The 27,654-nt window shown below is 38.2% G+C and overlaps 1 protein-coding gene across 1 annotated transcript in view; it reads left to right on the top strand.

Moving 5' to 3' along the window:
- Positions 1-27,654, top strand: part of ASAH2 (N-acylsphingosine amidohydrolase 2) — a gene marked incomplete at both ends in the record, with an annotated part of 87,418 nt that overhangs the window by 26,752 nt on the left and 33,012 nt on the right. The window contains 9 exons of the mRNA XM_079707819.1: positions 3,978-4,098; positions 6,099-6,224; positions 8,750-8,836; positions 11,054-11,158; positions 11,290-11,371; positions 22,266-22,381; positions 23,888-23,982; positions 25,675-25,714; positions 26,510-26,605. Coding sequence (XP_079563945.1) covers positions 3,978-4,098; positions 6,099-6,224; positions 8,750-8,836; positions 11,054-11,158; positions 11,290-11,371; positions 22,266-22,381; positions 23,888-23,982; positions 25,675-25,714; positions 26,510-26,605 — 868 coding nt within the window. The remainder of the gene's footprint in view (positions 1-3,977; positions 4,099-6,098; positions 6,225-8,749; positions 8,837-11,053; positions 11,159-11,289; positions 11,372-22,265; positions 22,382-23,887; positions 23,983-25,674; positions 25,715-26,509; positions 26,606-27,654) is intronic.

The raw sequence follows: 27,654 nt of genomic DNA, 5'->3' as shown, positions 1-27,654 counted from the left end.
TTTAACTAACTTTGCTCCTTATAATGATAAGATCTCAAATCTCTTCACTTTCCTCAGCACCTTGATTGCATCATGCTGACTCAAGTAGAGCCCTGCCCTAGTTGTGACCTAATCATTATTTTAAAAAGTTTATTATCAAAGACATAGTCATCCTTTTATGTCTATATTCTAACTTCTTTTGAAACTACCTAAACCTTTCTTCCTCTCTCTTGAACTTTGCTTTGATGAATACTTTTTGACCAGATAAAATAAACTGTAAGTAAGCATTCTTAAATTAAAATGACCACTTTTCTGCCTATCTTTATAAATATTCATCTCTTACCAAAGTACTTTGGTTGCTGTGACAAGCCTGATATTTTTATAGCATATATTTTAAAGGGCAGAGAAGGAAAAACAGTATCGTCTTATTCTGAAATGCAAATAACTTTTTTGAATACATTTTTTTCAGTTTTGTAAAGAAAAAATTCAATTAATTTTCTATGGCCTAAAATAAATGAAAATAAATGAATAAGAATTCAAGCCTATAGTCTAATTATAGACCAAAATTCTTAGCATTTGCTTTCTCCCAGATATTATTGTGGTTCTTTGATGGTAGAGAACACACCTGATTCCTCTCTATGTTCCTTGGGGTTTAACATAAGGCCAGCCACACACCTGGTTACTAATACATTCATATTGATTGAATGAATGGAGCAACCTCCATCTCTCCTCGCCCTCATCCATTCTGCTCTGGTCATGCTGACTATCCAGTCTCTGAACACACTGCACTCCTTCCCATCTCCATAGTTTTGCTACGAATGTCTTTTCTCCAGTCATCCCCTTGCCAAGTTCCTACTCATCGTTTTTGTTTTTTTTTAAATAGATCTTTATTGGAGTATAATTGCTTCACAATACTGTGTTAGCTTCTGTTGTACAACTAAGTGAAACAGCCATATGTATACATATATCCCCATGTCCCCTCCCTCTTGACTTACTCATCTTTTAAGACCCAGCTCAAATGTCACATCGTCTGTGAAGCATTTTTCAAGGGTGAGATGATGCCTCGTGCATCTCTGTGTCCCCAGTGTCTGGCACAGAGTCAGAGTTAACTAAATGTATATTGAATGAGCGATTGAATGAACAGAAGGGACAGAGCCCGCATCCCATAGCAGATAAGAACATGGGCTTATGGTCGGACAAACCTGGATTCATAGTCCTGCTTCTTGACTTACAACTCTGTGACCTTGGTCATGTTACTTCATCAGTCTGAGCCTTTGTTTCCTTGGTTTGAAATGAGGATAAGGAAAGCATCTGACTCAAATGGTTCTTGTGAGAATAAAATGAGAACGTATATATAAAGTTTTTCACCCAATAAGTACTAAATGATTGTCTAACATTGATAGAATTGTTCTGTGGGTTTCCTTTGATTGCACTGGAGAGGTTGCATCTGGCTGACCTCAGTGTGATCATGTTGGAAATATTTTGGTTGGAGAGCCTTGGAACTCTCATGGCCACCACCTCATTTTCCTTCCAAACTAAATGGAATAAAATTACAAAAAAGCAGATTTCAACTGACTGGAAAATACTAGTTGACTAGAATATCCCTTGGCACTTGAGTCTTAGGAGAAAGAGAAAAACCACAAAAAAGAAATGAATATAAGGATTTTAAAACATATAGAAACCTTGCAAGTAACTTCTAGGGAATGGCCTTAGAACTGCCTTCAATCCAAACTTCTGTACCTTTGCATAGTGGCAAATACACACCTTGGGAGCTGAATGCAGCCTATAGACTGGTGATTTGGTCTAACACTATTAAAAAAAAAAATTGAAATGGATGAAGGCAGTCAAAAAGTAGTACAAACTTCCACTTATAAGTACTAGGGATATAATATACAACATGAAAAATATAATCAGTACTGCTATATATTATATATGAAAGCTCTTGAGTAAATCTTAAGAGTTCTTATCACAAAATTTTTTTTCTTTAATTTTGTATCTGTATGAGATGATGGATGTTCACTAAATGTATTGTGATAATCATTTCATGATGTACATAAGTCAAATCACGCTGTACACCTTAAACTTACACAGTGCTGTACGTCAGTTATCTCAATAAAATTGGAAGGAAAAAGTTTTCAATGGATGTCAGCATAACAAAAAACAATTATGGAAAATTTCAAATATATGCCAGTTTAGAGTGATTAGTCTAATGAATCTCCATGGAACAATTATCCAGCTTCAATAATTAGCAATCCTCTGCCATTCTGTTTCATCCCTCCTTTCCTTTTTGTTTGTTTGTTTGTTTAGTTAGAGTATTTAAAAGCAAAAATACCACATATCATTTTATTCATGAATATTTCAGTGTGTATCTGTACCAGATAAAAACTTAGACAAATATAACTACAGTCCAATATAACTACAGTCCATTATCACAATCAACAAAATTAAAAATAATTTCTTAATATGATCTAAAACCTAGTCTGTGTTCAGTTTTCCCTGATTGTATCAACAGTCTTTTCCCAGTTGTTTTGAGTCAGAATCCAAACACAGTGCACAAACTACATTTGTTGGCTTTGTGTCTTAAGTCTCTTAACTTGTAACCATTCTTCTCCTTGGTTTCCATGCCATTTACTTCTTTAAATAGAATTTTTAAATTGATACATTTTCCCAAAACCATGGATTTGTGGAAGATCTGGCAGCACCGGCTTATGCTCCTATCAGGCAGCATTTGGCCACAGCCCAGTAGAGGCTGTGGTCCTTAGACTATGCAAGTGCCTCCCCAATTCACAGTCCCTATTGTACCAACCAGCTTAACTCCTATGTTGCCTACCCAACCCCTGTGGGTGTTGTGCTGGCCACTTCTGACCTACATATACATTTGTTGGGTAACGAGAACTGAATACTGAATGATGACTTGAAGCCCCAAAACATCCCTAGTCATTAAGTCAATGTTCAGTTTTGTGTACCATATTACTTAGGTAGAAATGTTTTAAAAGCTTTCAGAGAAGAAAAATCAACAAAAGATTTTTAAAAATCCTAAATTAGCTTGAAAATTTATTGATTGGCATCTCTCTTTTCTTGAGTATTCTTGCTAATCTGCTTTACAGCCTTCTATCCTGTAAACACCCTTTTCACCTGTGTCGAGGTTTGATCCTACAAAGGCCACCAAACAAGGTGTCACAAGACCCAAACTTTAGCCTTGTTCCTCTATGACAAGTAGGCTTCCATATTGCTTCTCCGAGACACCTTGTGGGGCGCAGGTAATACCAGCCTCTTTTTCAAGGTTGTTGTGAAATTCAAATGAGGTAACAGATGTGAAATTAACTTGTGAACTCTATAGCTCTACACTTAAACAAGGTATTACTATGCATAAGGATATACTGAATTATGCATAACATCCTCTTTCACACCCCTGTGCATTTACTCTGCTGTTCTTTCTCTCTGGAATGCGTTTAAGAATTAATTGTTAGTCATCTGTGGTCCTCAAACACTTTATGCCTCCTTATTTATAATATTTGTCACACTGTATCAAAGCCATTTGTTTACATCTTTGTCTTCTGCAAGATTCTAGAGTAAATTGCAATTTATTCAGCGCTCGGCACACAGCTGGCTCTCAGTAAATGTCTATTGAATTGGATAGGATTGATTTGAATAATTATTATGTGTGTACCTGTCTTGAAGGATAAAGTCTATGTTGATACAATTCTTTAGGTATATCACCCGGTAACTAACCAGTATTGGCTCTTGTTAAAAGCTTATGATGAAGATGACAATGATGAAATACTTTTAATTTAAGTAAGTGGTCAGACTTCTTGAGTATATTATTAGTAATTTGAGTTTCATTAACAATGAAAGAACCTAAATGTTTTGATAGAATGCCTATCATCAAAAGAATTTTTTTTTTTTATAGCTGGAGAAAACTTAAGCTCCCAGTCATCATTTTTCACCCTAGTTATCTGGTTCTCTTCATTAACCTAGGGCTTCCTGTTCTTTTACAGCTGGTTTGCCATCCACCCAGTCAGCATGAACAATAGCAATCATCTTGTAAATAGTGACAATGTGGGCTATGCTTCTTACCTTTTTGAGCAAGAGAAGAACAAAGGATATCTACCTGGAGAGGTGAGAATTTACGTCATGGAAAGCTTCATCTTAATTCATTGAGTATCGTCATTCATTCAATGTTCAGAATAGCTGATTCAAATCTTCAGAGGAAAGTGTCATCATGGATGCCACATACTGACATGCTTGGATAGAAAGAATTCTCCATCCTCCCTAAGAAAAATTTTAAATGACTGTTAGCTTTGTGTCAAATACTACTGATGTGATGACTTCATAAAGTTACAATTAGTTGGATAAGGATGGGCAAATTAATATATAATAATTTTTGCCTTATATAATTTTTGATTAACTTGGAAATACGATAAATTGTGTTGTGTTTATATCTCTTGTTTTCAGAGATATAACATTATTAAGCACCTTCTTAATGGTATAGGAATCTGAATGAGGACAGGGAATGAGTTTTTTTTTGTGGTCCAGACTTCCTTCTTAATTTCCTTTCAAGGAATTTCTACTTTCCTGCAATATGGCCTAAGTCAGAGACAACCCTAATCCATTAGAGCTGTCTTTTAACTTTGAAATGCAGTGAGTGTTGGGATCAGAGTTGGGGGTGTCCAGGAACCCAGTCCATGTACTCCAGGAAACTCGTCAGCTTTGTGTAAATTACCGACTGCAGATATTTGGCGAGGAAGGACCCTGCTCTGCTTGACCCCAGCATCTAACCCCTAATTGCAGAAGAATATATGATGGGATGAGAACCCCAGGCCCTTGCCTAGAATAAGTGTTCTGTTACAAAGATATTGTGTTGGCCAAAAAGTTCGTTCAGGTTTTTCTGTGCGATGTTATGGGAATATTAGCCCATGAACATCTGGTCTGATTTTTTAGCTCCTTTGTTGGCAAATCTCTATTTTTTTTTCATTTTAGCCTGTGTTTTAGGGAAAAGAAAGGAGTTTCCCATTATCTTTTTAGTATAAAAAAAGACACATAATCTCCTATACTTGATTATCTCTTTCCCTAAGAAAATTTAAGAATTTAAGGTAGAATTGTAGTCCAGTTGGTTGAGGTTAAGGTCTTGCCCTACTCTAAAAGGTTTTGTGTTGTTATTTCAGGTTGAAGAGATAGAGAAAATATACACAGAGGGCACGTCTGGGTGGTGGAGGCTATATTTAGGTTCAGTTGTACAACAGAAAAATCTGGATTGGCTCTTCACTTTTTAAGCCAATAGGCTATTTATTTTTAAAGGGAAAATGGATATCTGAGCTCCAGGTACAACACCAGACACTAGACTGATTGGTCAGCATTTTATAACTCGTTGCACACTGTATTTCTGGTCAAAATGTTGCTGTTTGAGACACAAATTTGAAACTCTCCTACTTGAAATAGCTTTATTGATAACTGGAATATCACGAGTAATAACACGTATGCTGAGGGCAATGTGAGCCTTTTCAGAAATAAAAAATTCTCTCAGAATATTGTACATCCTCCTTTTGTCGTATGCAAATGATTTTGAATAGTTCGCCAGAGTGGGTTGAATGTTTGCCTTTTTAATGAACTCATTGTGGTAAATAAGAAAGAATAGGCCTTTCTCACCTTCAGAGATGACCCACACTCTGTCTGTGGAGTATGTTTCTCTCTAAATAAATCCACTTCTTACCTATCACTTTGTCTCTCACTGAATTCTTTCTGCGATGAGACATCAAGAACCTGAGCTTCATTAAGTCCTGAAACCAGTTGTTCTACAGCAACTGAGACCCCCACTCAGGTGGAGGATGGCGACTACCTGCTGAGCACAAGCATTAGACCCCAGACTGTTTGGAACCAGAAAGTTGATGATTAAGATTCCTAAAACACCACACTGTTACTTCACAACATATCCATGAGAAGAAAGTCATGAATCCTGCAGCCTTCACCCCCAAATGTTGCCTTTAAAAATGCTCCCCTGAAAGCCATTGGGGAGTGTGGGTCTTTTGAGCATGAGCTGCCTGTTCTCCTTTCTTGGCCCTGAAATAAAAAAAAAAAAAAAAAAGAAAGAATAAACGGCAACTGGATGTTTCTTTTGGCAGGGACCGTATGTAGCAGCTTTTGCTTCATCGAACCTGGGAGATGTGTCCTCCAATATTCTTGGCCCGCATTGCATCAACACGGGAGAGTCTTGTGATAATGCCAATAGCACTTGTCCCATTGGTGGGGTAGGTAATGATGACATGAAATCTGTTTTTGCATCTCAAGTACATTTTATGTTTAACTATTCAACATTCATGTACAATTATGTTCTCCTCAAGTATACTCTGGCCTACTTACTGCTAGCACCCACTAAATTTTGATTGGGTAAAATTGTAGTTTTCCATTTGATTGTTAAATTTTTTGAATGGTAAGACAATTTAGTACATGTCAGAGATTAAATATCCTTCCCCAAAATTGGACAGCCTGAAACATTTTTCCTTGGCATTTCTGAAGTCACAATTTAGTACAAAAACTGCCTGCCTGAGACATTTCTCAGTGATTATAAAGTCTATAGGGTTTTCTAAAAATACAAGGTCAAAATTCTTTTTCCTTTCTTATATATTACAAACAAACAAAACAATCTTGGTGTAAAAACTCAAACCACATGGGAAGCATAAAGAGCAGTAAAAAGTGAAAGTCCCTGTTCACCTCCTTCCCCTCTACCCTCTCCCTTTCCCCGAAGTTACCACTCTCACACCTCTTCATATGTCTATGTGTTCATGAACAACATTCTATAATTTATTGATTTTTTTATTGATATAGGATTTGAGTTTTCTACCTAATTTGTCTTAAAAAATCTCTTTATGACTATATACAATTCTATGTGATAAGTTTTAAAGGTAGCAAGTAAGACTGTCCTCCCATCTTCATTTAGATTTTTGCAACTTTGACATGAGCAGCAGATTCTAGCTTCTGGGTTCTTATTCTTTGTGTTTATAGAGTATTTCACCTGCCATATTGCTTTTATTAAACACTATTTCTGGGTTATTTATTTTATCTCAGTCAACCCCACTCAATGAGAAATATAGTTTTAACAATTATACTTTTCCATTGTATATTACTATTTTTATATAGAAAGTCTTCATACACCAGAAACTAACATACACTGTAAATCAACTATACTTCAATGAAAAAAAGTCTTTGTTACCGTTCACTTCCAAAATTTTTACACATCATTAATTCACATTAGATTTGAGGATTACTTGTTAAATTCCAAAATTCCAAAATGAGTTTGTTCTTTTTATTCAAAGCACCTCTAATATACTCTACACATTGCTCAAATACTCTCAATCACATTTCTACCCACAGTGCATGAGTGACATTTTCCCCAAACTCTCTCCTCCAGCAGGTTTGTCAATCTTTCAATTTTTTTCCAGCACAAATGTGAAGAGTTCTCTCTTTGTAGTTTAAATTTATATTCAATTATTCATTAAGATTGAACCTATTATAACGTTGAATGGCCATTTACATTTACATTTTTTTTGTGTGTGTGAATTACCTATTTCATCTGTATCCATGGTGTTATCCATTAGGATGCTTTTTTTTTTTTTGCTTTTATTTTTCTCCAGCTTTATTGGGATATATTGACATCCAACACTGTCTAAGTTTAAGGTATACAATGTGATGATTTTTACTACAAATAAGAGAATACCCAACTCAATATGAATGAATCAAAATGTATTAATAAGGGTATTTTTTTCTTGCTGACTTTTTTTATTTTTTTTTTTTTTTTAGATTTTTTTTTTTTATTTTTTTTGCAGTACGTGGCCTCTCACTGTTGTGGCCTCTCCCATTGTGGAGCACAGGCTCTGGACGCGCAGGCTCAGTGGCCATGGCTCACGGGCCTAGCCACTCCGCGGCATGTGGGATCTTCCCAGACCGGGGCATGAACCTGTGTCCCCTGCATCAGCAGGAGGACTCTCAACCACTGCGCCACCAGGGAAGCCCCTCTTGCTGACTTTTTAAAGCTCCTAATATATTAAAGTCTTAGTTTGTCATAAACTGTGCAAACTCATCCCTCAACACCCCATTTATCAGTTATCTTTCAGTCTTACTTATGTTTTTCCTCCCGATATGGATGTTTAAAATGTTTAAACTGTCAAACTGTGTTCCATATAATTTTTAGAAGGGCCTTTCACATCGTTAGACTTTAGAATATATTCATCCATATTTTCTTTTAATACATTTTGGGTGCCATTTATAATATTTAAGTATCCGATCATTCGCAAATTTTTCTGGTTTAAGAAGTAAAATATAGAGCCAGATGTATTTACTGATTTTTCTTCCAGAGGGTCAGCTAGTTGTTCCAATATAATTTTAACTGAGTTTCAATTGAAGGCAATCATGAGCAAGTGCCATAGGCAGAAACCAGCAAAGAGAAAGATGTGCAGAAAATGGAAAGTCCTGGCTTTAGGTAATAGCTCAGATATTAGCTACCTGTATAATCTTCAGTAAATCTAACCCACCTGAGCCTCAGTTTCCTTATTTTTAAAAGTAAGTTTCTAGAATAGATGATTTCTAGCAAGATTCATTGCTCTAATTCCGTGAATGATTTTGCTTCTCATAATCTGTAACTTAAGAGAACACCTGAAAAGAAATGCTGGAATGTGGCTTAAAAAAAATCTATTTGCTTAGATTCACTTGTCATTTTCCATTCCTTAAAAGAATCGCTTATTTCACCAAGAACACATCTTGTGTCATTTTGTTCCAGCCTAGCATGTGCATTGCTATGGGACCTGGGCAGGATATGCTTGAGAGCACACAAATCATAGGACGGATAATATATGAGAAAGCAAAGGTAAGCTGTGGGCCCGCTTCTTTCATCTTCATTCAAAACTATGCTTTAAAATCCACTGACATTGTTCATCAGGAAGTCCGTAATTATAAGGAAGACAGCAGGAGCTTAAGCTGCACCAAGGAGTCTGGAAGACTGAATGCTGTTTATTGTCAACCAGGAAGGTTGTTTTCACAAACCACACAGGAACCTCTCTCTCTCTGACTGCTTGTGTCTGGCTTCTTACGGGAAGTACATTTAAAAGCAAGTAATCAGGAAACATTCTCTTTCAGCCAGAATGCTTGCTTCAGGCAGTGGATGATAGATTGTAAAGTTTTCAATTCATGTGGTATGACCAGATATAACCAGACTGACCCAAATTCTCAGAAGTCTCTCAGGCCTTGGCCTGCCAAGTCACCTGACCATTTCTTTCTTTAAAAAAACTTTTTTTAATTAATTAATTTTTGTCTGCTTTAGGTCTCTGTTGCTGCGCGCAGGCTTTCTTTAGTTGCAGCGAGCAGGGGCTACTCTTCGTTGCGTTGCGCGGGGTTCTCACTGCGGTGGCCTCTCTTGTGGAGCACAGACTCTAGGCACGCGGGCTTCAGTAGTTGTGGCACACGGGCTCAGTAGTTGTGGCTCACGGGCTCTAGAGTGCAGGCTCAGTAGTTGTGGAGCACAGGCTTAGTTGCTCCGCGGCATGTGGGATCTTCCCGGACCAGGGCTCGAACCCATGTCCCCTGCATTGGCAGGTGGATTCTTAACCACTGCACCACCAGGGAAGCCCTACCATTTCTTAACTTTTCCTTCGGTGACAAGATAAAGCTGAGTGGCACCACTGCCAATTCTTGCAATTTGGATTCAAATTAGTCCCTGGTCTTTTTTGATATGGAAAGATCATCCATCTTACATTTTCTTTTTAAAAGATTTTTTGATGAAGAGAGAATCTGGTCTCCAGTGAGCTTACTACAAGTTACTCTATCCTCCTTCCTCTTCTAAATTTTATCTTCCATTTTGCTTACATATTTTGTATCAGCTCCTATGGAGACATTTTTGATGGAAAAGACAAAAGATAGCTTTGAGCTGAGCCATCTCCGACAAAGATAGTTAAATCTCTTCCTTTTTATAGCTTACCCCTACCTTTAGTGAGCATGGGCTTGAGAGAGGGTGTGTGTGTAAATATTTTGTCTCAAGGGTTCTAAAATGTTTCAGGAGCAATTAAGGAAGAACAAAAACACCTTAAAAACATCAGACACCAGGCAACCTAATAGCTGCAGTTTCTTTTTAATTACTGTGGTATTATCAGTGGATTGTTGTAAATTAACAGATTCTATTTAGGGTGTTCACCCCTGACACAATTTGGCGTCAGAAATTTTGTTACCATTCTGAGCCCAGTCAACATAGAGATTTGTCCCACATTCTGGATTCTCTTCTCAGCAAGGCACAACCACCCTCTTAATGAGGAGACGCAGGCTGCAGCTAGTGTTACTGACAACTTGAGCGTTCCCATGTGGCTGTGGAAACTGACATGGCAATAGAGTAGAAATGAGTTAGGTGTCAGGCAAAGGCATTGGTGCTGAAGCAGGGTTTGCCTCTACTGTATGATACAGATCAATACAAACAAACCTTCCTAAATATATTTTGACTCACATTGCCCATAAGATTAAAAAAGGATCAATTGACCATACTGGAAAAAAAAAAGAACATCCAAAGGTGAACAGTGGGTGGGGGAACAGATGCAGATGAAGTGGGTCCTGAAGACTTTCAAGCCCCCCTTTGGCACCAGCCCTGACAGAGGACTCAAGGGCTGTGAGAAGGAAAACTCCGTGAGAATCCCCATGGATGCACTCTTGTTCTGGCAAAGAAGGTAATTTGGCCCACCTACTCCTAACCTTAAATTTTCTTGACTGTCTTTCTAGTGAGATTGGAGCGTTTGTACCATAGCCTGCATCACTGGAATTTCATATTTGTGGGAAAAAGACACAGATCAATGTTCTCAGGGCCTTCAAGTTTCTGGGAAGCTACAGGGGAAGAGTCTTTCAGTCAAGTTTTGTTTTGCTGTCTGATTAGACAGAGCATGCGCATCTCTCCTTTGGTGGAGAGATGCGCATGCTCTGTCTAATCAGACAGCAAAACAAAACTTGACTGAAAGACTCTTTTCCAAATTGGCACTTCTTAGGTATGGTTGCTGGTATTCATTTTAACTTTTTTGCTTTTAATGGTAAGGCTGTGTGTGTTTTCTAGGAACTGTATGCCTCCGCCTCTCAGGAGGTAACTGGGCCACTGGCTTCGGCTCATCAGTGGGTGAATATGACGGACGTCACTGTCTGGCTCAATTCTACACACACAGTAAGTGTCACTGAGTCACACTGATTATGCCACAAGGGTAAAGCTCTGGGCTGATCTCATTACTGAAGTTCAACTTCTGTTTCTTTTTTTAAGTTTCATTTTTGTTTTGTTTTTTAAATTTTTTCCTTTAGGCAAAAACATGTAAACCAGCCTTGGGCTACAGTTTTGCAGCTGGCACGATTGATGGATTTGGAACCGTCAATTTTACGCAGGGTGAGGTGCAGTCTGATGTGATTTATGGCTCCAGGTTCTGAACTTCAGGGTTCTGTTCCCTAACAGGGTTTAATGTAACCAATACATTTACTATTTTTATTTTTTAAATTTGTGGGTATGCAGGCTTTCCAGGTTTGTACATGATTTCCCAGGGGTAGGTATCTTTCATAATTTAGCTTTCCACTGATTCAAATAGAATCAGAGATTCTCTTTGCATTTCAATCTATGAAAGAATAGTATTAAATTGGGCTGGAGCTGGGGTGGAGTTGGAGTGGTGCAGAGCGGGAGTGTCATTGTAACTTCGACAGTATGAGTTGGCCCTTCCATCTGGTTGTTAGTGTCTCTTTCCCAGATTCCTTTATTGGAGCCCAGATTCCTCAGAACAGAAGCTTTTAGGAACCTAAAGCATGTGGTCCTGGGTCTTCTTCCTGTCTGTATTTCCATGAATTTATAACGGATTATTATAGGTTTTATACTTTTATCCTGATTCTCACTGTGATAACATGCACTGGCAAGTAGAGAAAGTTAAAAAAGATGGAAGAGTATCACCTACAGGCAATATTTTGGCTTATTTCATTCTTGTCTTTTATATATATATATATATTTTGGAACAATTAGTTAAATTAATAAATACAGTTGTAATGTGATATAGTTGGCATCATCTTTCCTGGTAATATTTCATCTAGTTTGGTCTAATGTTCTAAAATAAATAATTTTTAACAGGTTTATTGAGATATAATTCACAAAACATAAAATTCACCCACTTAAAGTGTATAATTCAGTGGTTTTTTGGTATATTCACAGATACGTGCAACCATCACCACAGTCAATTTTAGAACATTTTCATCACCTCAGAAAGAAACCCTGTACTCTTTAGCTATTACAACACAGTCCCCATCTCTCCCAGACCTAAGCAACCACTAATCTCTCTATCTCTATATTTTCCTGTTCTGGACATTTCATATAAATGGAATTGTAAAAAGAAATGTGGCTTTTTGCATTGGCTTCTTTCACTTAGCATCATGTTTTCAAGGTTCATCCCAGTTGTAACATGGATTAGTATTTCACTACTTTTTTTTTCTTTTAAAAAAATTGTTTTATTGAAGTATAGTTGATTTCAATGTTGTGTTAATTTCTGCTGTACAGCAAAGTGATTCATTTATACATATCATACATTCTTTTTCATATTCTTTTCCATTGTGATTTATTACAGGATATTGAATATAGTTCCCTGTGCTATACAGTAGGACCTTGTTGTTTATCCATTCTCTGTATAATAGTTTGCATCTGCTAATCCCAAATTCCCAGTCCATCCCTCCCCCACCCTCCCTCCCCCTTGCAACCACAAATTTTGTTCTCTATGTCTGTGAGTCTGTTTTTGTTTTGTAGATAAGTTCATTTATGTTATATTATCACTGAATAATATTCCATTGTATGGTTTTACCAGATTTTGTTTATGCATTCCTCAATTGATGGACATTTGGGTTGTTCCACTTTTGGACTATTAGGAATAATGCTGCTATAAATATTCATGTCCAGGCTTTTGTGTGAGCATATGATTTCATCTCTCCTCTTTGGTATATGCTTAGAAGTGGAATTGCTGGATCATATGGTAACTCTATGTTTAATCATTTGAGGAACTACCAGACTATTTCCAAATTGTTTCACAATTTTACATTCTCATCAGTAGTTCTGAAGGTTCTGATTTTTCTACATCCTCACCAATACTTGTTTTTATCTTCCTTTTTGATTCTAGCTACCCCCTGGGTGTGGAGTGGTATCTCATTATGGTTTTGATTTGCATTTCCCTGAAGATTAGTGATACTGAAAATCTTTTCATGTTTATTGGCCATTTGTGTTTCTTCCTTGGAGAAATGTCTGCTCATATATTTTTCTTATTTTTAAATTGAGCTACTTATCTTCTCATTACTGAGTTGAAAGAGTTCCTTATGGGTCCCATATATGCTCTGGGGATGCCCGCTAGCTGGGCTGCTTGGGTCCTTCTGTTGTGGTGGGCTGACTACTGTGGGTGGTCTCGTAGGCTTGGCTCCACCACCCGCCCCGGGTCTGGTTGGTTGCCAGGCCCTGCCTTGTGCAGAGGCTGCTGGCCATTGCTTGGTGGGGCTGGGTCATGAGGCAGCTGGCTGCAGACCCACAGGTGGCCCCTGGGCTACTGCTAGCTCACTGGTGGACAGAGCTGGAGTCAAGGAGATCCTGGACTGGTGTCTTCCCACTGGTGGGTGAAGCTAGGTCCTGGGGCTAGTGCCAGCCCACTGGCAGAAAGAGCTGAGTCCTGGGGTCTGGCTACAGGGCCCAGGGTCCCAGAGCTGGTGTCAGACTGCTGGTGGGTGAGGCTGGTTCTTGCCATGGCTGGCTGCAAGGTCCAGGATGTCCTAAAGCTTGTGTTGGCTTGCTGGTGGGCAGGGTCGGAGCCCAGCTAGTCCCAGAGCTGGTGCTGGTCTGCTGATGAGTGGGCTGAGTCTGCAGGCTGCAGGGGTACCATTGTCCTGAGGCTGGTGTCTGCCTCACTGGTGTGTGTGGGGCCTGATCCTGCATCCTCTGGCGGGCAGGGTTGTGTCCAGGGGTGGCTGTGGGTTCAGGGGGGGCCTTAAGGCAGCTTGTCTACTGGTTGGTGGGACTGTGTCCCCACCCAGTTAGTTACTTGGCTTGAAATGTCCTAGTACTGGTGCCTGTGGGTTGGTGGGCACGGGCACAGCTGGGTCCTGGAGCTAATAAGCTAGAGGGAGGATCCAAAATAGTATGTGGTAGAATGAGCTCCTAAAAATGGCTGCCTCCAGTGTCTGTGAGCTCCAATTGATCCCTGTCTCTCTGGGAGACTCTCCAAGATTAGCAGGTAGGTCTAACCCAGGCTCCTTTCAAATTATTGTTTCTGAGCTGGGTCTCGGAACATGTGAGATTTTTGTGTGCACGCTTTATTAGCAGAATCTCCATTTCCCACAGCTCTCTGGGTCTTCCACAAGTAAGCCCCACTGGCCTTCAAAGCCAGAAGTTCTAGTGGCTCATCTTCCTGGCAGAGGAATGCTGGGCTGGGGACACTGATGTGGGGCTCAATACCTTTGCTCCTTGGGGAGATGCTCTGAAATTGTAATTATTTTCCTGTTGGTGGGTCACCCACCCAGAGGGTATGGGTCTTGACTACCTATCTCACTGTGGTTCCTTCTTTATATCTTTTGTTATAGAAGATCTTTTATGGTAGGTTCTGGTCTTTTCCATCAATAAGTGGTCTGTAAATAGTTGTTATTTTGGTGTGGCCATGAGAGGAGGTGAGCTCATGGTCTTTCTACTCCACCATTTTGGCTGATCTCCCTACTGTGGGTTGTGTTTCCACCTTCTTCATTGTGTCCTTTTAAGCACAAAAAGTTTTAATTTTGATGAAATCAAAATGGTCTATTTTTTCTTTTGTGTCTCATGCTTTTGGTGTCATATCTAAGTATCCTTTGCTAAATTTGATGTCATGAAAACCTACCCGTTTTCTTCTAGAAGTTTTATGGTTTTAGCTCTTATATTTAGATCTTTGAGCTATTTTGAGTTAGCTTTTATATATGGTGTGAGGTAACAATCCAACTTCATTTTTTTTCCTTGTGGCTATCCAGTTATTACAGCACCATTTGTTGAAAGGTTATTTCTTTTTAACCCATTGAATGGTCTTGGCACACTCGTTGAAAATCAGTTGACCATAGATTCATGGTCTTATTTCTGGATTCCCAATTCTATTCCATTGATCTGTGTTTATTTTTTGTGCTAGTATCACCCTTTAAAAAAAGAAAAATCATTCCTTTTTTATAGCTAAGTAGTATTCCATGGTTTGTATCACCCTTTCTTGATTACTATTGCTGTATAGTAAGTTTTGAAATCAGGATATATGAGTCCTCCTACTTTGTTCTCCTTTTTCAAGATTGATTTTGCTATTCTGAGTCCTTTGCAATTCTATTTAAATTTTAGAATCAGTTTGTGAACTTCTACAAAGAAGTCAGCTGAGATTCTGATTGGAATTTTATTGAATCTGTAGATTAAATTGAGGAGTACTGTAATCTTAATTTTAAGTCTTCTGATCCTTGAACATGGTTGTTTTCCTATTTATTTAGGGCATGGAGAAAAGGGAGAACACTCCTATGCTATTCATGTGGTATATCACATTTATTTATTTACATATTTTGAACCATTCTTGCATCCCAGGAATAAATCCCATTGATCATGGTGCATGATCATTGTAATGTGCTATTGAATTCAGTTTGCTAGGGATTTTTTTTTTTTTGCGGTATGCGGGCCTCTCACTGTTGTGGCCTCTCCCGTTGCGGAGCACAGGCTCCGGATGCACAGGCTCAGCGGCCATGGCTCACGGGCCCAGACGCTCCGCGGCATGTGGGATCCTCCCGGACCGGGGCACGAACCCGTGTCCCCTGCATCGGCAGGCAGACTCTCAACCACTGCGCCACCAGGGAAGCCCTGCTTGGGATTTTTGACTTCTATATTCATCAGAGATATTGGCCTTTTTTTTTTCTTCTCATAGTGCCCTTATATGGCTTTGGTATCAGGGTAATGTTCGCATCATAAAGCAAATTTGGGAGTATTCCCTCCTCCTCAATTTTTGAGAAGAGTTTGAGAAGGACTGGCATTAATTCTTCCGTAAATGTTTGGTTGAATTCACCAGTAAAACCATCTGATCCTTGTCTTTTTTTGTTAGGAGGTTTCTGATTACTGATTCAATCTTCTTACTCATTATTAGTCTGCTCAAATTTTCTATTTATTCATGATTTAGTCTTGGCAGTTTGTATGTTTCTAGGAATTTACCCATTTCTTCTAGGTTATCCAATTTGGTGGTGTATAATTGCTTATAGTTATCTTTTTGTTATTTCTGAGGTGTCATTTGTAATGTCTTACCTTTCATTTCTAATTTTTGGAAATTTTTGAGGCTTCTCTCTTTTTTTTCTTAGTTGGTCTAACTAAAGGTTTGTCAATTTTGTGTTTTCAAAAACCAGCTCTTCGTTTTGTGGTTTTTTTCTATTGATTTTCTGGTCTCTATTTCATTTATTTCTACTCTGATCTTTGTTATTTCTTTTCTCTGTTAACTTTGTGCTTAGTTTGTTCTTTTTCTAGTTCCTTGAGGTGTAAAGTTAGGTTGTTTTTTTGAGATCTTTCTTAGTTCTTAATGTAGGGGTTTATCACAATAAACTGCACTCCCAGAACTTATTTTGCTCTATACAATAAGTTTTTGGTATATTGTATTTCCATCTTTGTTTTGTTTGTTTTGAGGTATTTTTGATTTCATTTTGATTTCTTTGACCCATTTGTTGTTCAGGAGTATGTTTTTTAATCTTCACTTATCTGTGAATTTTCCAGTTACTGATTTCTAGTTTCATGTCTTTGTGGTCAGAAAAGATAGTTGGTATGATTTCAATTTTCTAAATTTGCTGAGGCTTCTTTTGTGACCCTATGTGATCAATACTGGAGAATGTTTCATGCACACTTGAGAAGAATGTGTTTTCTACTGTTGTTGGGTAGAATGTTCCATATGTGTCTTTTAGGTCCATTTGGTCTAAGATATGATTCAAGTCCAATGTTTCCTTGTTGATTTTCTGTGTGGATGATCTAACCATTTCTGAAAGTGGGCCATTGATGTTCCCTACTATTATTATATTGTTATTTATTTCCCAGTGCTTATAAAAGTTATGTTTACATTATACTGTGGTCTATTAAGTGTGTGATAACATTATGTCTTAAAAAATGTACATTCCTTAATAAAAAATACTTTTATTGCTAAAAATGGTAACCATCAGCAGAGTTTTCAAAGAATCATAATCTTTTTGCTGGTGGAGGGTCTTGCCTTGATGTTGATGGCTGCTGACTGATCAGGGTGGTGGTTGATGAAGGTTGTGGTGACTGTGGCAATTTCTTAAAATAAGACTATGATGAAGTTTTCTGCATTGATTGACTCTTTCACAAGTGATTTCTCTGTAGCATGCAATGCATTTTATAGTACTTTACCCACAGTGGAACTTCTTTCAAAATTGGAGGCAGTTCTCTCAAACCCTGCCACAGCTTTATCAACTAAGTTTGCATGACATTCTAAATCCTTTGTTGTCATTTCAGTGGTCTTCAGAGCATCTTCATCAGAAGATTCCACCTTAAGAAATCACTTTCTTTGCTCATTCATGAGCAGCAACTCCTCATTTGTGAAAGTTATCATCATGAGATTGCAGCAGTTAAGTCACATCTTTAGGCTTTGCTTTTAATTCTAGCTCTCTTGCTGTTCTCACCACCTCTTCAGTTACTTCCTCAACTGAAGTCTTGAACCCCTCAAAATCATCCATGAGAGCTGAAATAACTTTTTCCAAACCCTTGTTAGTGTTGATATTTTTCCCTCTTTCCATGAACCATGAATGTTCTTAATGGCATCTAGAATGGTGAATCCTTTCCAGAAAGTTTTCCATTGACTTTTCCAAAATCCATCAGAGGAATCACTGTCCATGGCAGCTATAGCCTTATGAAATTTATTTCTTAAATAATAAGACTTGAAAGTCAAAATTACTCCTTGATCCACAGTCTTCAGAATGAGTGTTGTGTTAGCAAGCATGAAAACAACATTAATCTTGTACATCTTCACCAGAGCTCTTGGGTTACCTGTGCATTGTCAGTGAGCAGTAATATTTTGAAAGGAATCTTTTCCTGAGCAGTAGATCTCAACAGTGGTGTTTAAATATTTAGTAAACCATCTTGTCAACAGACGTGCTGTCATATAGGCTTTGTTGTTCCATTTATAGAGCACAGGCAGAGTATATTTAGCACAATTCTTAAGAGCCCTAGGATTTTCAGAATGGTAAATGAGCATCAGTTTCAGCTTAAAGTGACCAGCTATGTTTGTCCCTAACAAGAGAGTCAACCTGGCATTGACTTCTCCTCTCTAGCTAAGAAAGTCCAAGATGGCATCTTATTCCAAAAGAAGATTGTCTTGCCTACATTGAAAAGCTGTTTTTTAGTGTAACCACCTTCATTCATTATCTTGGCTTATTCTTCTGGATAACTTTCCACAGCTTTTACATTAGCACTTGGTGCTTCACCTTGAACCTTTATGTTATGGAGATGGCTTCTTTCCCTAAAGCTCATAAACCAACCTCTGCTACCTTCAGAGTTTTCTTTTGCGCTTCCTCACCTCTCTCAGCCTTCATAGAATTGAAGAAATTTAGGGCCTTGCTCTGAATTAGGCTTTGGCATAAGGGAATGTTGTGGCTGGTTTGCTCTTCTATCCAGACAATTAAAACATTCTCCATATCAGTAATAAGGCTGTTTCACTTTCTTATCATTTGTGTGTTTGCTGGAATAGCACTTTTAATTTCCTTCAAGAACTTTTCTTTGCATTCACAACTTGGCTGACTCTTTGGTGCAAGAGATCTAGCTTTTGTCATATGGCTTTCAACATGTCTTCCTCACTAAGCTTAATCATTTCTAGTTTTTGATTTAAAATGAGAGATGTGCGACTCTTCCTTTCACTTGAATACACAGAGACCATTGTAGGGTTATTAATGGGCCTAATTTCAATATTGTTGTGTCTCAGGGAATAGGGAGGCCTAAGGAGAGGAAGAGAGATGGAGGGACAGCCAGTCAGTGGAGCAGTCAGAACGCATACATTTATCAATTACTGTCTTATATGGATGTGGTTTGTAGTGCTGCCAAACTATTACAGTAGTAACATCAAAGATCACTGATCAGGGATCACCATAAGAAATATAACAATAATGAAAAAGTTTGAAATCTAGTGAGGATTACTAAAATGTGACACAAAGTCATGAAGTTAGCAATTGCTGTTGGAAAAATGGCACTGATCAACTTGCTCAATGCAGGGTTACCACAAACCCTCAATTTGTAAACAAAACCCCAAACAAACAAACAAAAAAACATAATATCAGCAAAGTGCAAGAAAATGAGGTATACCTGTTCTTTCATATCTTTTATGGGCTATTAGCATCCTTGCATTTCAGCTTGAAGAAATCCCTTTGGCATTTTATGTCTCATAATTCATGTAGGCTTTCTTCATTCTTTTTCATTTTTTTTCACTTTAATTGAATAGTTCCTAATGACTGGTTTTGAGTTCACAGATTATTTCTTCTGCTTGAACAAATCTGCTGTTGATGCTCTCTACTGCATTGTTCATTTCATTCATTGCATTCTTCAGCTCCAGAATTTGTTTGGCTCTTTTTTATGGTTCTGCCTTTCTGTTGAACAATCATTTTGTTCATAATTATTTTCTTGATTTTGTTAAGTTGTATATTTGTGTTCTCTTGTAGCTTGCTGAACTTCTTTGACACAATTATTTTGAGTTCTTCTTTGACAATTTGTAGATCTCCAATTCTTTGGGTCAGTTATTGGAAAATTATTGTGTTCCTTTAGTGATGTCATGTTTCCTTGATTTTTGTTGTCTCTCATAGAATTGCATTTGTCTGTGCATTTGATGGATCAGTCACTTCTTCCAGACTTTACAGAATGGTTTTGGTGGGGAAAGGCCTTCACCTGTGGGTGGCTGCAGAGACATTGACTGGGTGACTGTGGTTGTTCCAGCTCCAGGGCAGCCCAAGTGGCATAGTCTCCATGCAGCTCTGTCAGCTTAGGTCATCATTGGTGAAGATTGCATGCATCCTCAAAGGCCAATACTAAGGGTATCTGCAGCTGCTGTGAGTGCTGTTGTGACCTTCAGTGGTGAAGTCTGCTGGGGACATCCTGACATCCTTTTCTCCCTTGGAGGATGTCATGGCCGAGGGCATCACTTTTGGTGCTATGTTTGGCTTCAGGTACACTCACAGTGGTGGTGGCACTGATGTCTGATATGTTGCATCCATGGAACAATGACATACCTGAGATCTGGAGCTTGGGTGCTTGTGGAGCCACCATGCCTCCAGGGTCCAGGGCACTGGCTCACCAGCAGCTCTGTGCCTGAGGTATGAGCACACGTGGGGCAGCCATGGAGCTGGGGACTAGAACACGTGCATTTGCAGAGGACAGTTGTTCTGGGGTTCAGGTCCACTTGCAGTGGCTCCAGTGCCTGAGATATAGGTATTTGCAGGGCAGCTGCAGGTCTGGGGTTTGGAGCCCAGGAAAAACACAGCGTGGTCACAAAGTTGGGGTCTGAAACATAGGCGTACATGGAACACCCATGGCTCTGGGGTCAGGGGCATGTGTGGGTTTGGGAGTGGGGGACTGACAGCCCTGACTCCAGGACAGTGGAACAGCAGCTCCTCATGAGGGAGGTACAGCAGCATGTCTCTCTCCAGTGATCCATGGTAATCCATCATTGGTTACCTCAGTCATACAATCTGCTGGTGTCTCTGTGGAGCAGGCTTCTTGGGTTTGCACTGACAAACAGGGTCCTCTTTCATGAAAGCTGTAGAGAGTCTGTTGCAGAGGCTGTTCAGGTTCTCAGTGGCAAGGGTTTCCAGGGTCTTCTACAGAGCAGGCCACTGCAGCAAATGATGGCACCTGTTATGTGGCTGGTACTGATATCTTCTGCCCTTCTTTGTTCCTAGCCATCTTGAGATGTCTCAGATAAGCCAACCTTCCCAGTGATCCTTTTCATGTGTTTATTCTGTTTTTTGCTCCACTGTGTTGCTGTAGGTTTTTAATTGGACTCTTGAGCCCTCCCAGGGCTATTTTCTTTTGTGGATAGCTAATTATTGTATTCTGTGGGGGGATGAAAACTGATATCTTCTACTTTGGTATCTTGCTGAGGTCATCTCCTTTCTTTATAAGGGCATTTAAAGCTATAAATTTCCCTATGGGAACTGCTTTCACTGCATTCTATAAGTTTTGATATACTGTGTCTTCATTTGCAGTCATCTGAAACTGTTTTTATATTTTCTTTTGATTTCTTTTTTGAACATTAGCTATTTATAATCATGTTGCTCAGTTTCTACGTATTTGTGAGTTTATCAAATTTTCTTCTGTTATTTATTTCTAATTTCATTACATTGTGGTTGAAAACATACTTTGTATTATTTATACTTTAAAACATTTATTGAGGTTTGTTTTATGGCCAGCATATGGTCTATTTTAGATAATGTTCCATATGCACTTGAGAAGAATGTATATCATGTTGTTGTTGGATGGAGTCCTTTGTTAGTATCTGTTAGGTCTAGTTGGCTTCTAGTGCTGTTCAAATTTTATACTTCCCTATTGGTCTTCTCACTTGTTTTTCCATCTGTTATTGAAAGTGAGTTATTGAAGTTCCAACTATTATTGTTGATTGTTTCTCCCTTCATTTCTGTCAGTTTTGTTTCATGTATTTTTATACTCTGTTATTAGGTCCATATATGTTCATAGTTGTTATATTTTCCTAATGGATTATAGATTCTATGTTCTTAGGTTTTGTAGTTAACATAGCTTTTCCCCAGATTATGGGTGTTATGCTTGATGGTTGTTTTTATTGCTCGTGTGTGTGTGTGTGTGTACATAATTAAGTGGAGATTCAAGAGAGGGTCTTTAGAGACCACAAGTCAAACAACTGGTACTTCAAGTTGGAGGTGTTTTTTTTTTTATAGTTTTCAAAATAAGAAAAAAGTGATTCAGTTCATAGACCTACATTTAATTATATCATATTTTTTTATTTGCAAAATGGTTGAGAAAGAGCAATAAAAAAAATTAAGGTTGTAGAACATATATATTCTTTTATTCTATCAACCACACTGATGGTCTAATTAAACAGTGGCTCCTACTTTAGGATGTACTGGAAATTTTGCCACTTCTATTATGCAAACTGTTTGGAATCATTGAACAACAACCTTGATAAAATCTCTCAAAGTCCTAAAAGCATTGTTGTACAACATTTGTCAAAATGATGATATTTTTCAGATGGTTGGAATCATATTAATCATAACATTCCTAATAGGGACAACAGTAGGGGATCCATTTTGGGACAGTCTTCGGGATCGGTTCCTGGGCAAGCCATCTGAAGAAATCAAAGAATGCCAAAAACCAAAGCCAATCCTTCTTCATACTGGAGAGGTAATACATTTTGATTATCATGGTGAAATTAGTATATCGTTATTTTTACATTTATGAATTATCAGATATGAATAGTAGCTCTGTGTTGAATAGTAGATCTGTGTATTATTCAGATGTTCCCATATCAAATTTTTAATATTAAAAAAATGGATGCTATAAGTCTAACTCTAAGAAATAAGGGTCATGATTATTAAATACACTGACTTAGATTTTTACATCTATAGTAAATAAATGAAACAATTAGAACAGTGGAAAAGGAAGAATAGGATTAACATTTTTCTTATTCAGGATTTGTTTATGTTGACTCCAGGATAGGAGTGAACACAGAATTCTTTGCAGAGAAAAATATCTCAGGTTATTTTCTCACAACTCAGGCAACATTATTAACTAAAGCAATATTCTTTTGTTTTGTTTTGTTTTGTTGCGGTATGCGGGCCTCTCACTGTTGTGGCCTCTTCCGTTGCGGAGCACAGGCTCCGGATGCGCAGGCTCAGCAGCCATGGTCCATGGGCCCAGCCGCTCCGTGGCATGTGGGATCTTCCCAGACTGGGGCACGAACCCATGTCCCCTGCATTGGCAGGCAGACTCTCAACCACTGCGCCACCAGGGAAGCCCAGCAATATTCTTTAAATACTCTTTGGAACATGGATTTTCATATTCATACCAGTGTTCATACTATCATGGATTTTTGATGTAGAAAAAAATTTTAAATAGAATTTTTTCTAATATTTAAATAAAATTCTCCAGGAAGAAGAAAAAGAGGAAACAAAGGAATAGAGGGAAAGATTCTACTAATCTGAATATGGTAAAGGATAGGTTCTCTTGGAGAAAACCTAAAAAGTAAGGCAAGACTTGGTAACTGAAGATTTAAAGTGCTATTAAAGTAAAAAGAAATCATTAACTTAAGCTATTCCAAATGATGGTAATTCCTTATTCATCTTGTATAAGGAAAGTTACCATGGTAATATAGGAGAACACTTGGTTATCTATTGCACATTGTGATTCCACAATGATAAATCCGCTAGAAACTTCATTGATGAGAAAATAAGTCCAGGTTAATGGGACACTGGTATATGAGATTTACATCTTATTACTATTGAATAGATAGAATATTTAATACTACATGAATTAGAAAAAAATATGATATTAGGATAAGACACCCCAAAACAGCTGGAAACATTTAAAATCCTTTAATAAAGGAACTTCTATGAGCAGCATCAGTCTCTTGACGATAGAAAGAATAATATTCTTTTTTTTTTTTTTTTTTTTTGGTACGTGGGCCTCTCACTGCTGTGGCCTCTCCCGTTGTGGAGCACAGGCTCCGGACGCGCAGGCTCAGCGGCCATGGCACACGGGCCCAGCCGCTCCGTGGCATGTGGGATCCTCCCGGACCAGGGCACGAACCTGTGTCCCCTGCATCGGCAGGCGGACTCTCAACCACTTGCGCCACCAGGGAAGCCCCAAGAATAATATTCTTAACACAGTTTTCATGCTTTTGGTTCTTAGCTGTCAAAACCTCATCCCTGGCACCCAGATATAGTTGATGTTCAGATTATTACTCTTGGGTTCTTGGCCATCACTGCCATCCCTGGGGAGTTTACGTAAGTTCCTCTTTTTCATTTTGTAGTTACACGTGTAACTATTGTGGATGTGTTTCTGTTGGGATCACTTCTTATCATGGGCAGATAATTCTGTACTGACTCCTTTGTATCCTACTGTGCTATGTTTGGCAATGGTGACAAATATTCCCACCCTCTTTTGGTGGGGCCTCTGAAGAATAAATCTCTCCCTGCCTATTACTAGTGGGTAACTTGAAGTAAACAGAAAAACTTGAAAAGTTATCATTCCAATAAAATTATGCAGTGATTTATTATGTCAGTAGAAAGACTTTAAATAATATTAAAACATAGTGGTTGTGAAACAATCAGTTTAGGTATTAGAAGCATGGAAACATATTTTAAATCTTCTCCTTATGCCATATTTCCTATCTTAGTAAGTAGCAATTTTTTATCTTTCCATTGCTCAGGCCCTGTCATATAGTCATATAGTCATCCCTGTCATATAGTCATCCCTGAATTCTCATATAGTCATATAGTCATCCCTGTCATATAGTCATCCCTGAATTCTCTCTCTTTCAATTTTCCCTGCTTTCAATCCTTCAGCAAATTCTGTATGTTCTATTCAACAGTTTCCATCATTCTTCCCCTCCCCATCCCCCAGTCCCAACCTGGGTCTAAGCCACCATTATCTCTCCCCTGGATTTTACTGCAATAACCTCCTGTCTCATCTTCTTGCTTCTCCCTCGCTCCTCTATAGTCTTTCCTCAACATTATAGCCAGAGTAATCCCTGTAAAGCATAAGTCAAATCATGTCACTACTCAAAACCTTTTAATGGCTTCTAACTCTCCAGAGAAATTCTCAAACCTTTATAATATCTGACAGGGCCCTATGTGATCCTCTCTCCAGCAAGCTCTCTGATGTGATTTCATACCACTCCCCCTTGATCACCCCTGCTACAGCCACCTTGGCTTCAGTGCCATTCCCAGACTACCAAGCACGCTCCTATTTTAGGGCTTTCGAACTTTATCCCCATGGCCAACTCTTTTATTCCTTCAATTCTCTGCTCAAAACTCTAACAGAGATGCCAGTCTTGCTTACATGATATAACATTGTTTTTACCCCCCACCACTCCTACCACCACCACATCACTACAGCATCAGCACGAACACCACCATCCCCACAAAGACCACCACCATTCTCTTTCATCCTTTTCCAACTTTATACTCTCCATAGCACTTATTTTCATCTCACTTTTTTATTTGCTTGTTGACCATCTTCCCTCCCTAGAATGTCAGCTCCATACTGTTGAATCCTTAGCAGTTTGAAGTGGGTCTGGTATGTGGTAGGTGTCCAATATTTTACTGAAGGATTAAATGAATGAATGAAATAGTAAGTTCTTTGTAGACAGGAACAATACACTCTCTACTTGCCTCAGCTGTTGTTAAATAGAATGCAACCTATTGTTGACTCAGTGAATGGAAAGTGATTGGGATCTTTTGCCAGTGATATTCATTGGTTCTGTTTTCCTCCTTCAAGTTGTCTCTTTCCACTTTAGGATTTGTTTTGAAGATAGGGCAGTGAGGAAAAAAGCTCAACTTTAACTTGCATTGTTTCTATACACTTTACTATTGTTAGCCAGGCTAACATTCTGGCTTTTACTACAAGTCTTTCTGGGTACCTTGTGTACATTCTGAATAGGAAAACGCTTTGATAATTCTGTTTTCTTGACTCAGGACCATGTCTGGACGAAGACTTCGGGAGGCAGTTCAAGAGGTAAATTAAAAATGAAATAAAATATCCATGCATTTTTATTTGGAAAAGAGAAAAGAATTCCCTATCCCTATGATCTGGCACCTTTTAAATTATTCTTTGTGAAGATGACGAGAGTTTTACACATCTTGAAAGTAATGGCTGGAGGTGAAAATGAAATATTGATGGCATAAGAACAAATTTAAAAAATATAAGAGAACTATAGTAAGATTAAAGTATTTCATTTGTATTTATGTACTAATAATTTAAAAATTGATAATGGTTTTATGGATTCAGTAGTAAATGACCCCAAGTACATTAGTATCTTAAAGTCCTGTGTAAATAAAAATCTAACACATGTTAAAAATGCTGTATTTTATCTATATTTGTGATTTTCTTTATATTCAGAAAGTATTGTAAATCGTTCTAAGATGACATAATCAACAAACGTCTTATTATTTGGAGCTGGCAATAACTCCTGTGGTTAGCTAATATGTTCCCTTTATACTTTTTTGGAAATTGATAAAATATCTGTATTTTGGTAATAAGAAGATTCTGCATCTGCAAATGCAATCGTTAAGATGTTCGGAGATCCATTGACTTACCCAACTATAGTACAGAGTTATGGCTTTAAGTTTTCCTAACGGATCCTCTGATACTCCTGTACTCCTAGGCAGTTTTGATCATTAGGAAAAATATTGTTAAGATAGTTATCTTACACTAATGATTCATATTTATAATTGTATGTTAAGTATAAGTAGGATGATAATACACTATAAGATGAAGAGTAATTTTATTGCACTCTCCCTTTCCCCCTAGGAATTTGCAACTTATGGGATGTTGAATATGACTGTTGTTATTTCGGGTCTATGCAATGTATATACACACTACATTACCACGTATGAAGAATACCAGGTAAAATAAAAAGTTCTCATCATTTAAATGAATTATACCCTGGTCAAGACTATTGCGTCAAATGCAGAATTTCTTTGTGGACTTCCTCAATCGTGTTTTTGAGAGGTGATTTTGTTTTAGGGCTGGTAAGAGAATGATAAGCCAGAGGTTGTATTTGAGAGTTCTAGGTTGACCATTTCCAAGTTCAGGTCAAAATTCTAGTCTCACTGACTTCCACTTTCCCTGAAATAAATTACTTTGTCAGGGGCACTGATAATAAGCCTGGGTTATGGCATACGACATTCCTAACTCTATCCTTAATGCTTCTGGTGCCTTAAACTTCTGTAGAACCTGGGAAAAACTCCCTTTGATAGTTTCTGTTTATTGAGTGCACTGGCTAAGCACCTTGCAAATGTGAGCTTACATAATCCTCACAATTAGCCCTCACTGAAGTCGAGTATTATTATATCCATGATACAGATTAAGAAACAGAGCCTCAAAAGAATTAGGGAGGCTGCTGACTGGTAATGTGTTTTTGTTTACAAATAGTACAGAAAGTAGCCCAAGTACTTTTAAACAACAGTAGTTAAAAACGTGAAAACAGTGTAGAGTTCCACAGTTAATGGTTTCTAATACATCTGCAGGTATAACTTGGCAATGCATACCATGGCACATAGGCTACCCCTTGACAAATACTCAGTAATTCCAGCAGTAGAGGCTGCCCTGCTGCCCTCTGTTGACTTTACTAAAGGGTCCCTGCCTTCTAGGAAATCCTGTTGAATAAAGGTTCTTAACTGGGGTAAACTTAGATGCAAATAAGTTTTCATGTATCCACTTTTTCATTTATCTGTAACTGTCATTTAGCATTTCTTTCAATTATGAATGTAGGCAACAAATGACAGTAATATTAGCTGTACCTCTGACTTTTGTCACCAGTAGGAACCATGAATATTTTTCATATCACAAATAGTTACTGCACATCTGGAAATACCTTTTACTCTCATTGCTGTTTTAAAATCACAGCAGTTATTAGATCTGCTACTAGATCTTATTATTCAGTAGCATCATAC

Source organism: Hyperoodon ampullatus (genome assembly GCF_949752795.1).
Source record: "Hyperoodon ampullatus genome assembly, chromosome: 1".
Classification (NCBI taxonomy): Eukaryota; Metazoa; Chordata; class Mammalia; order Artiodactyla; family Ziphiidae; genus Hyperoodon; species Hyperoodon ampullatus.
Note: the sequence above shows the minus strand (reverse complement) of the source record. Positions and strands in the feature narration are given on the sequence as shown.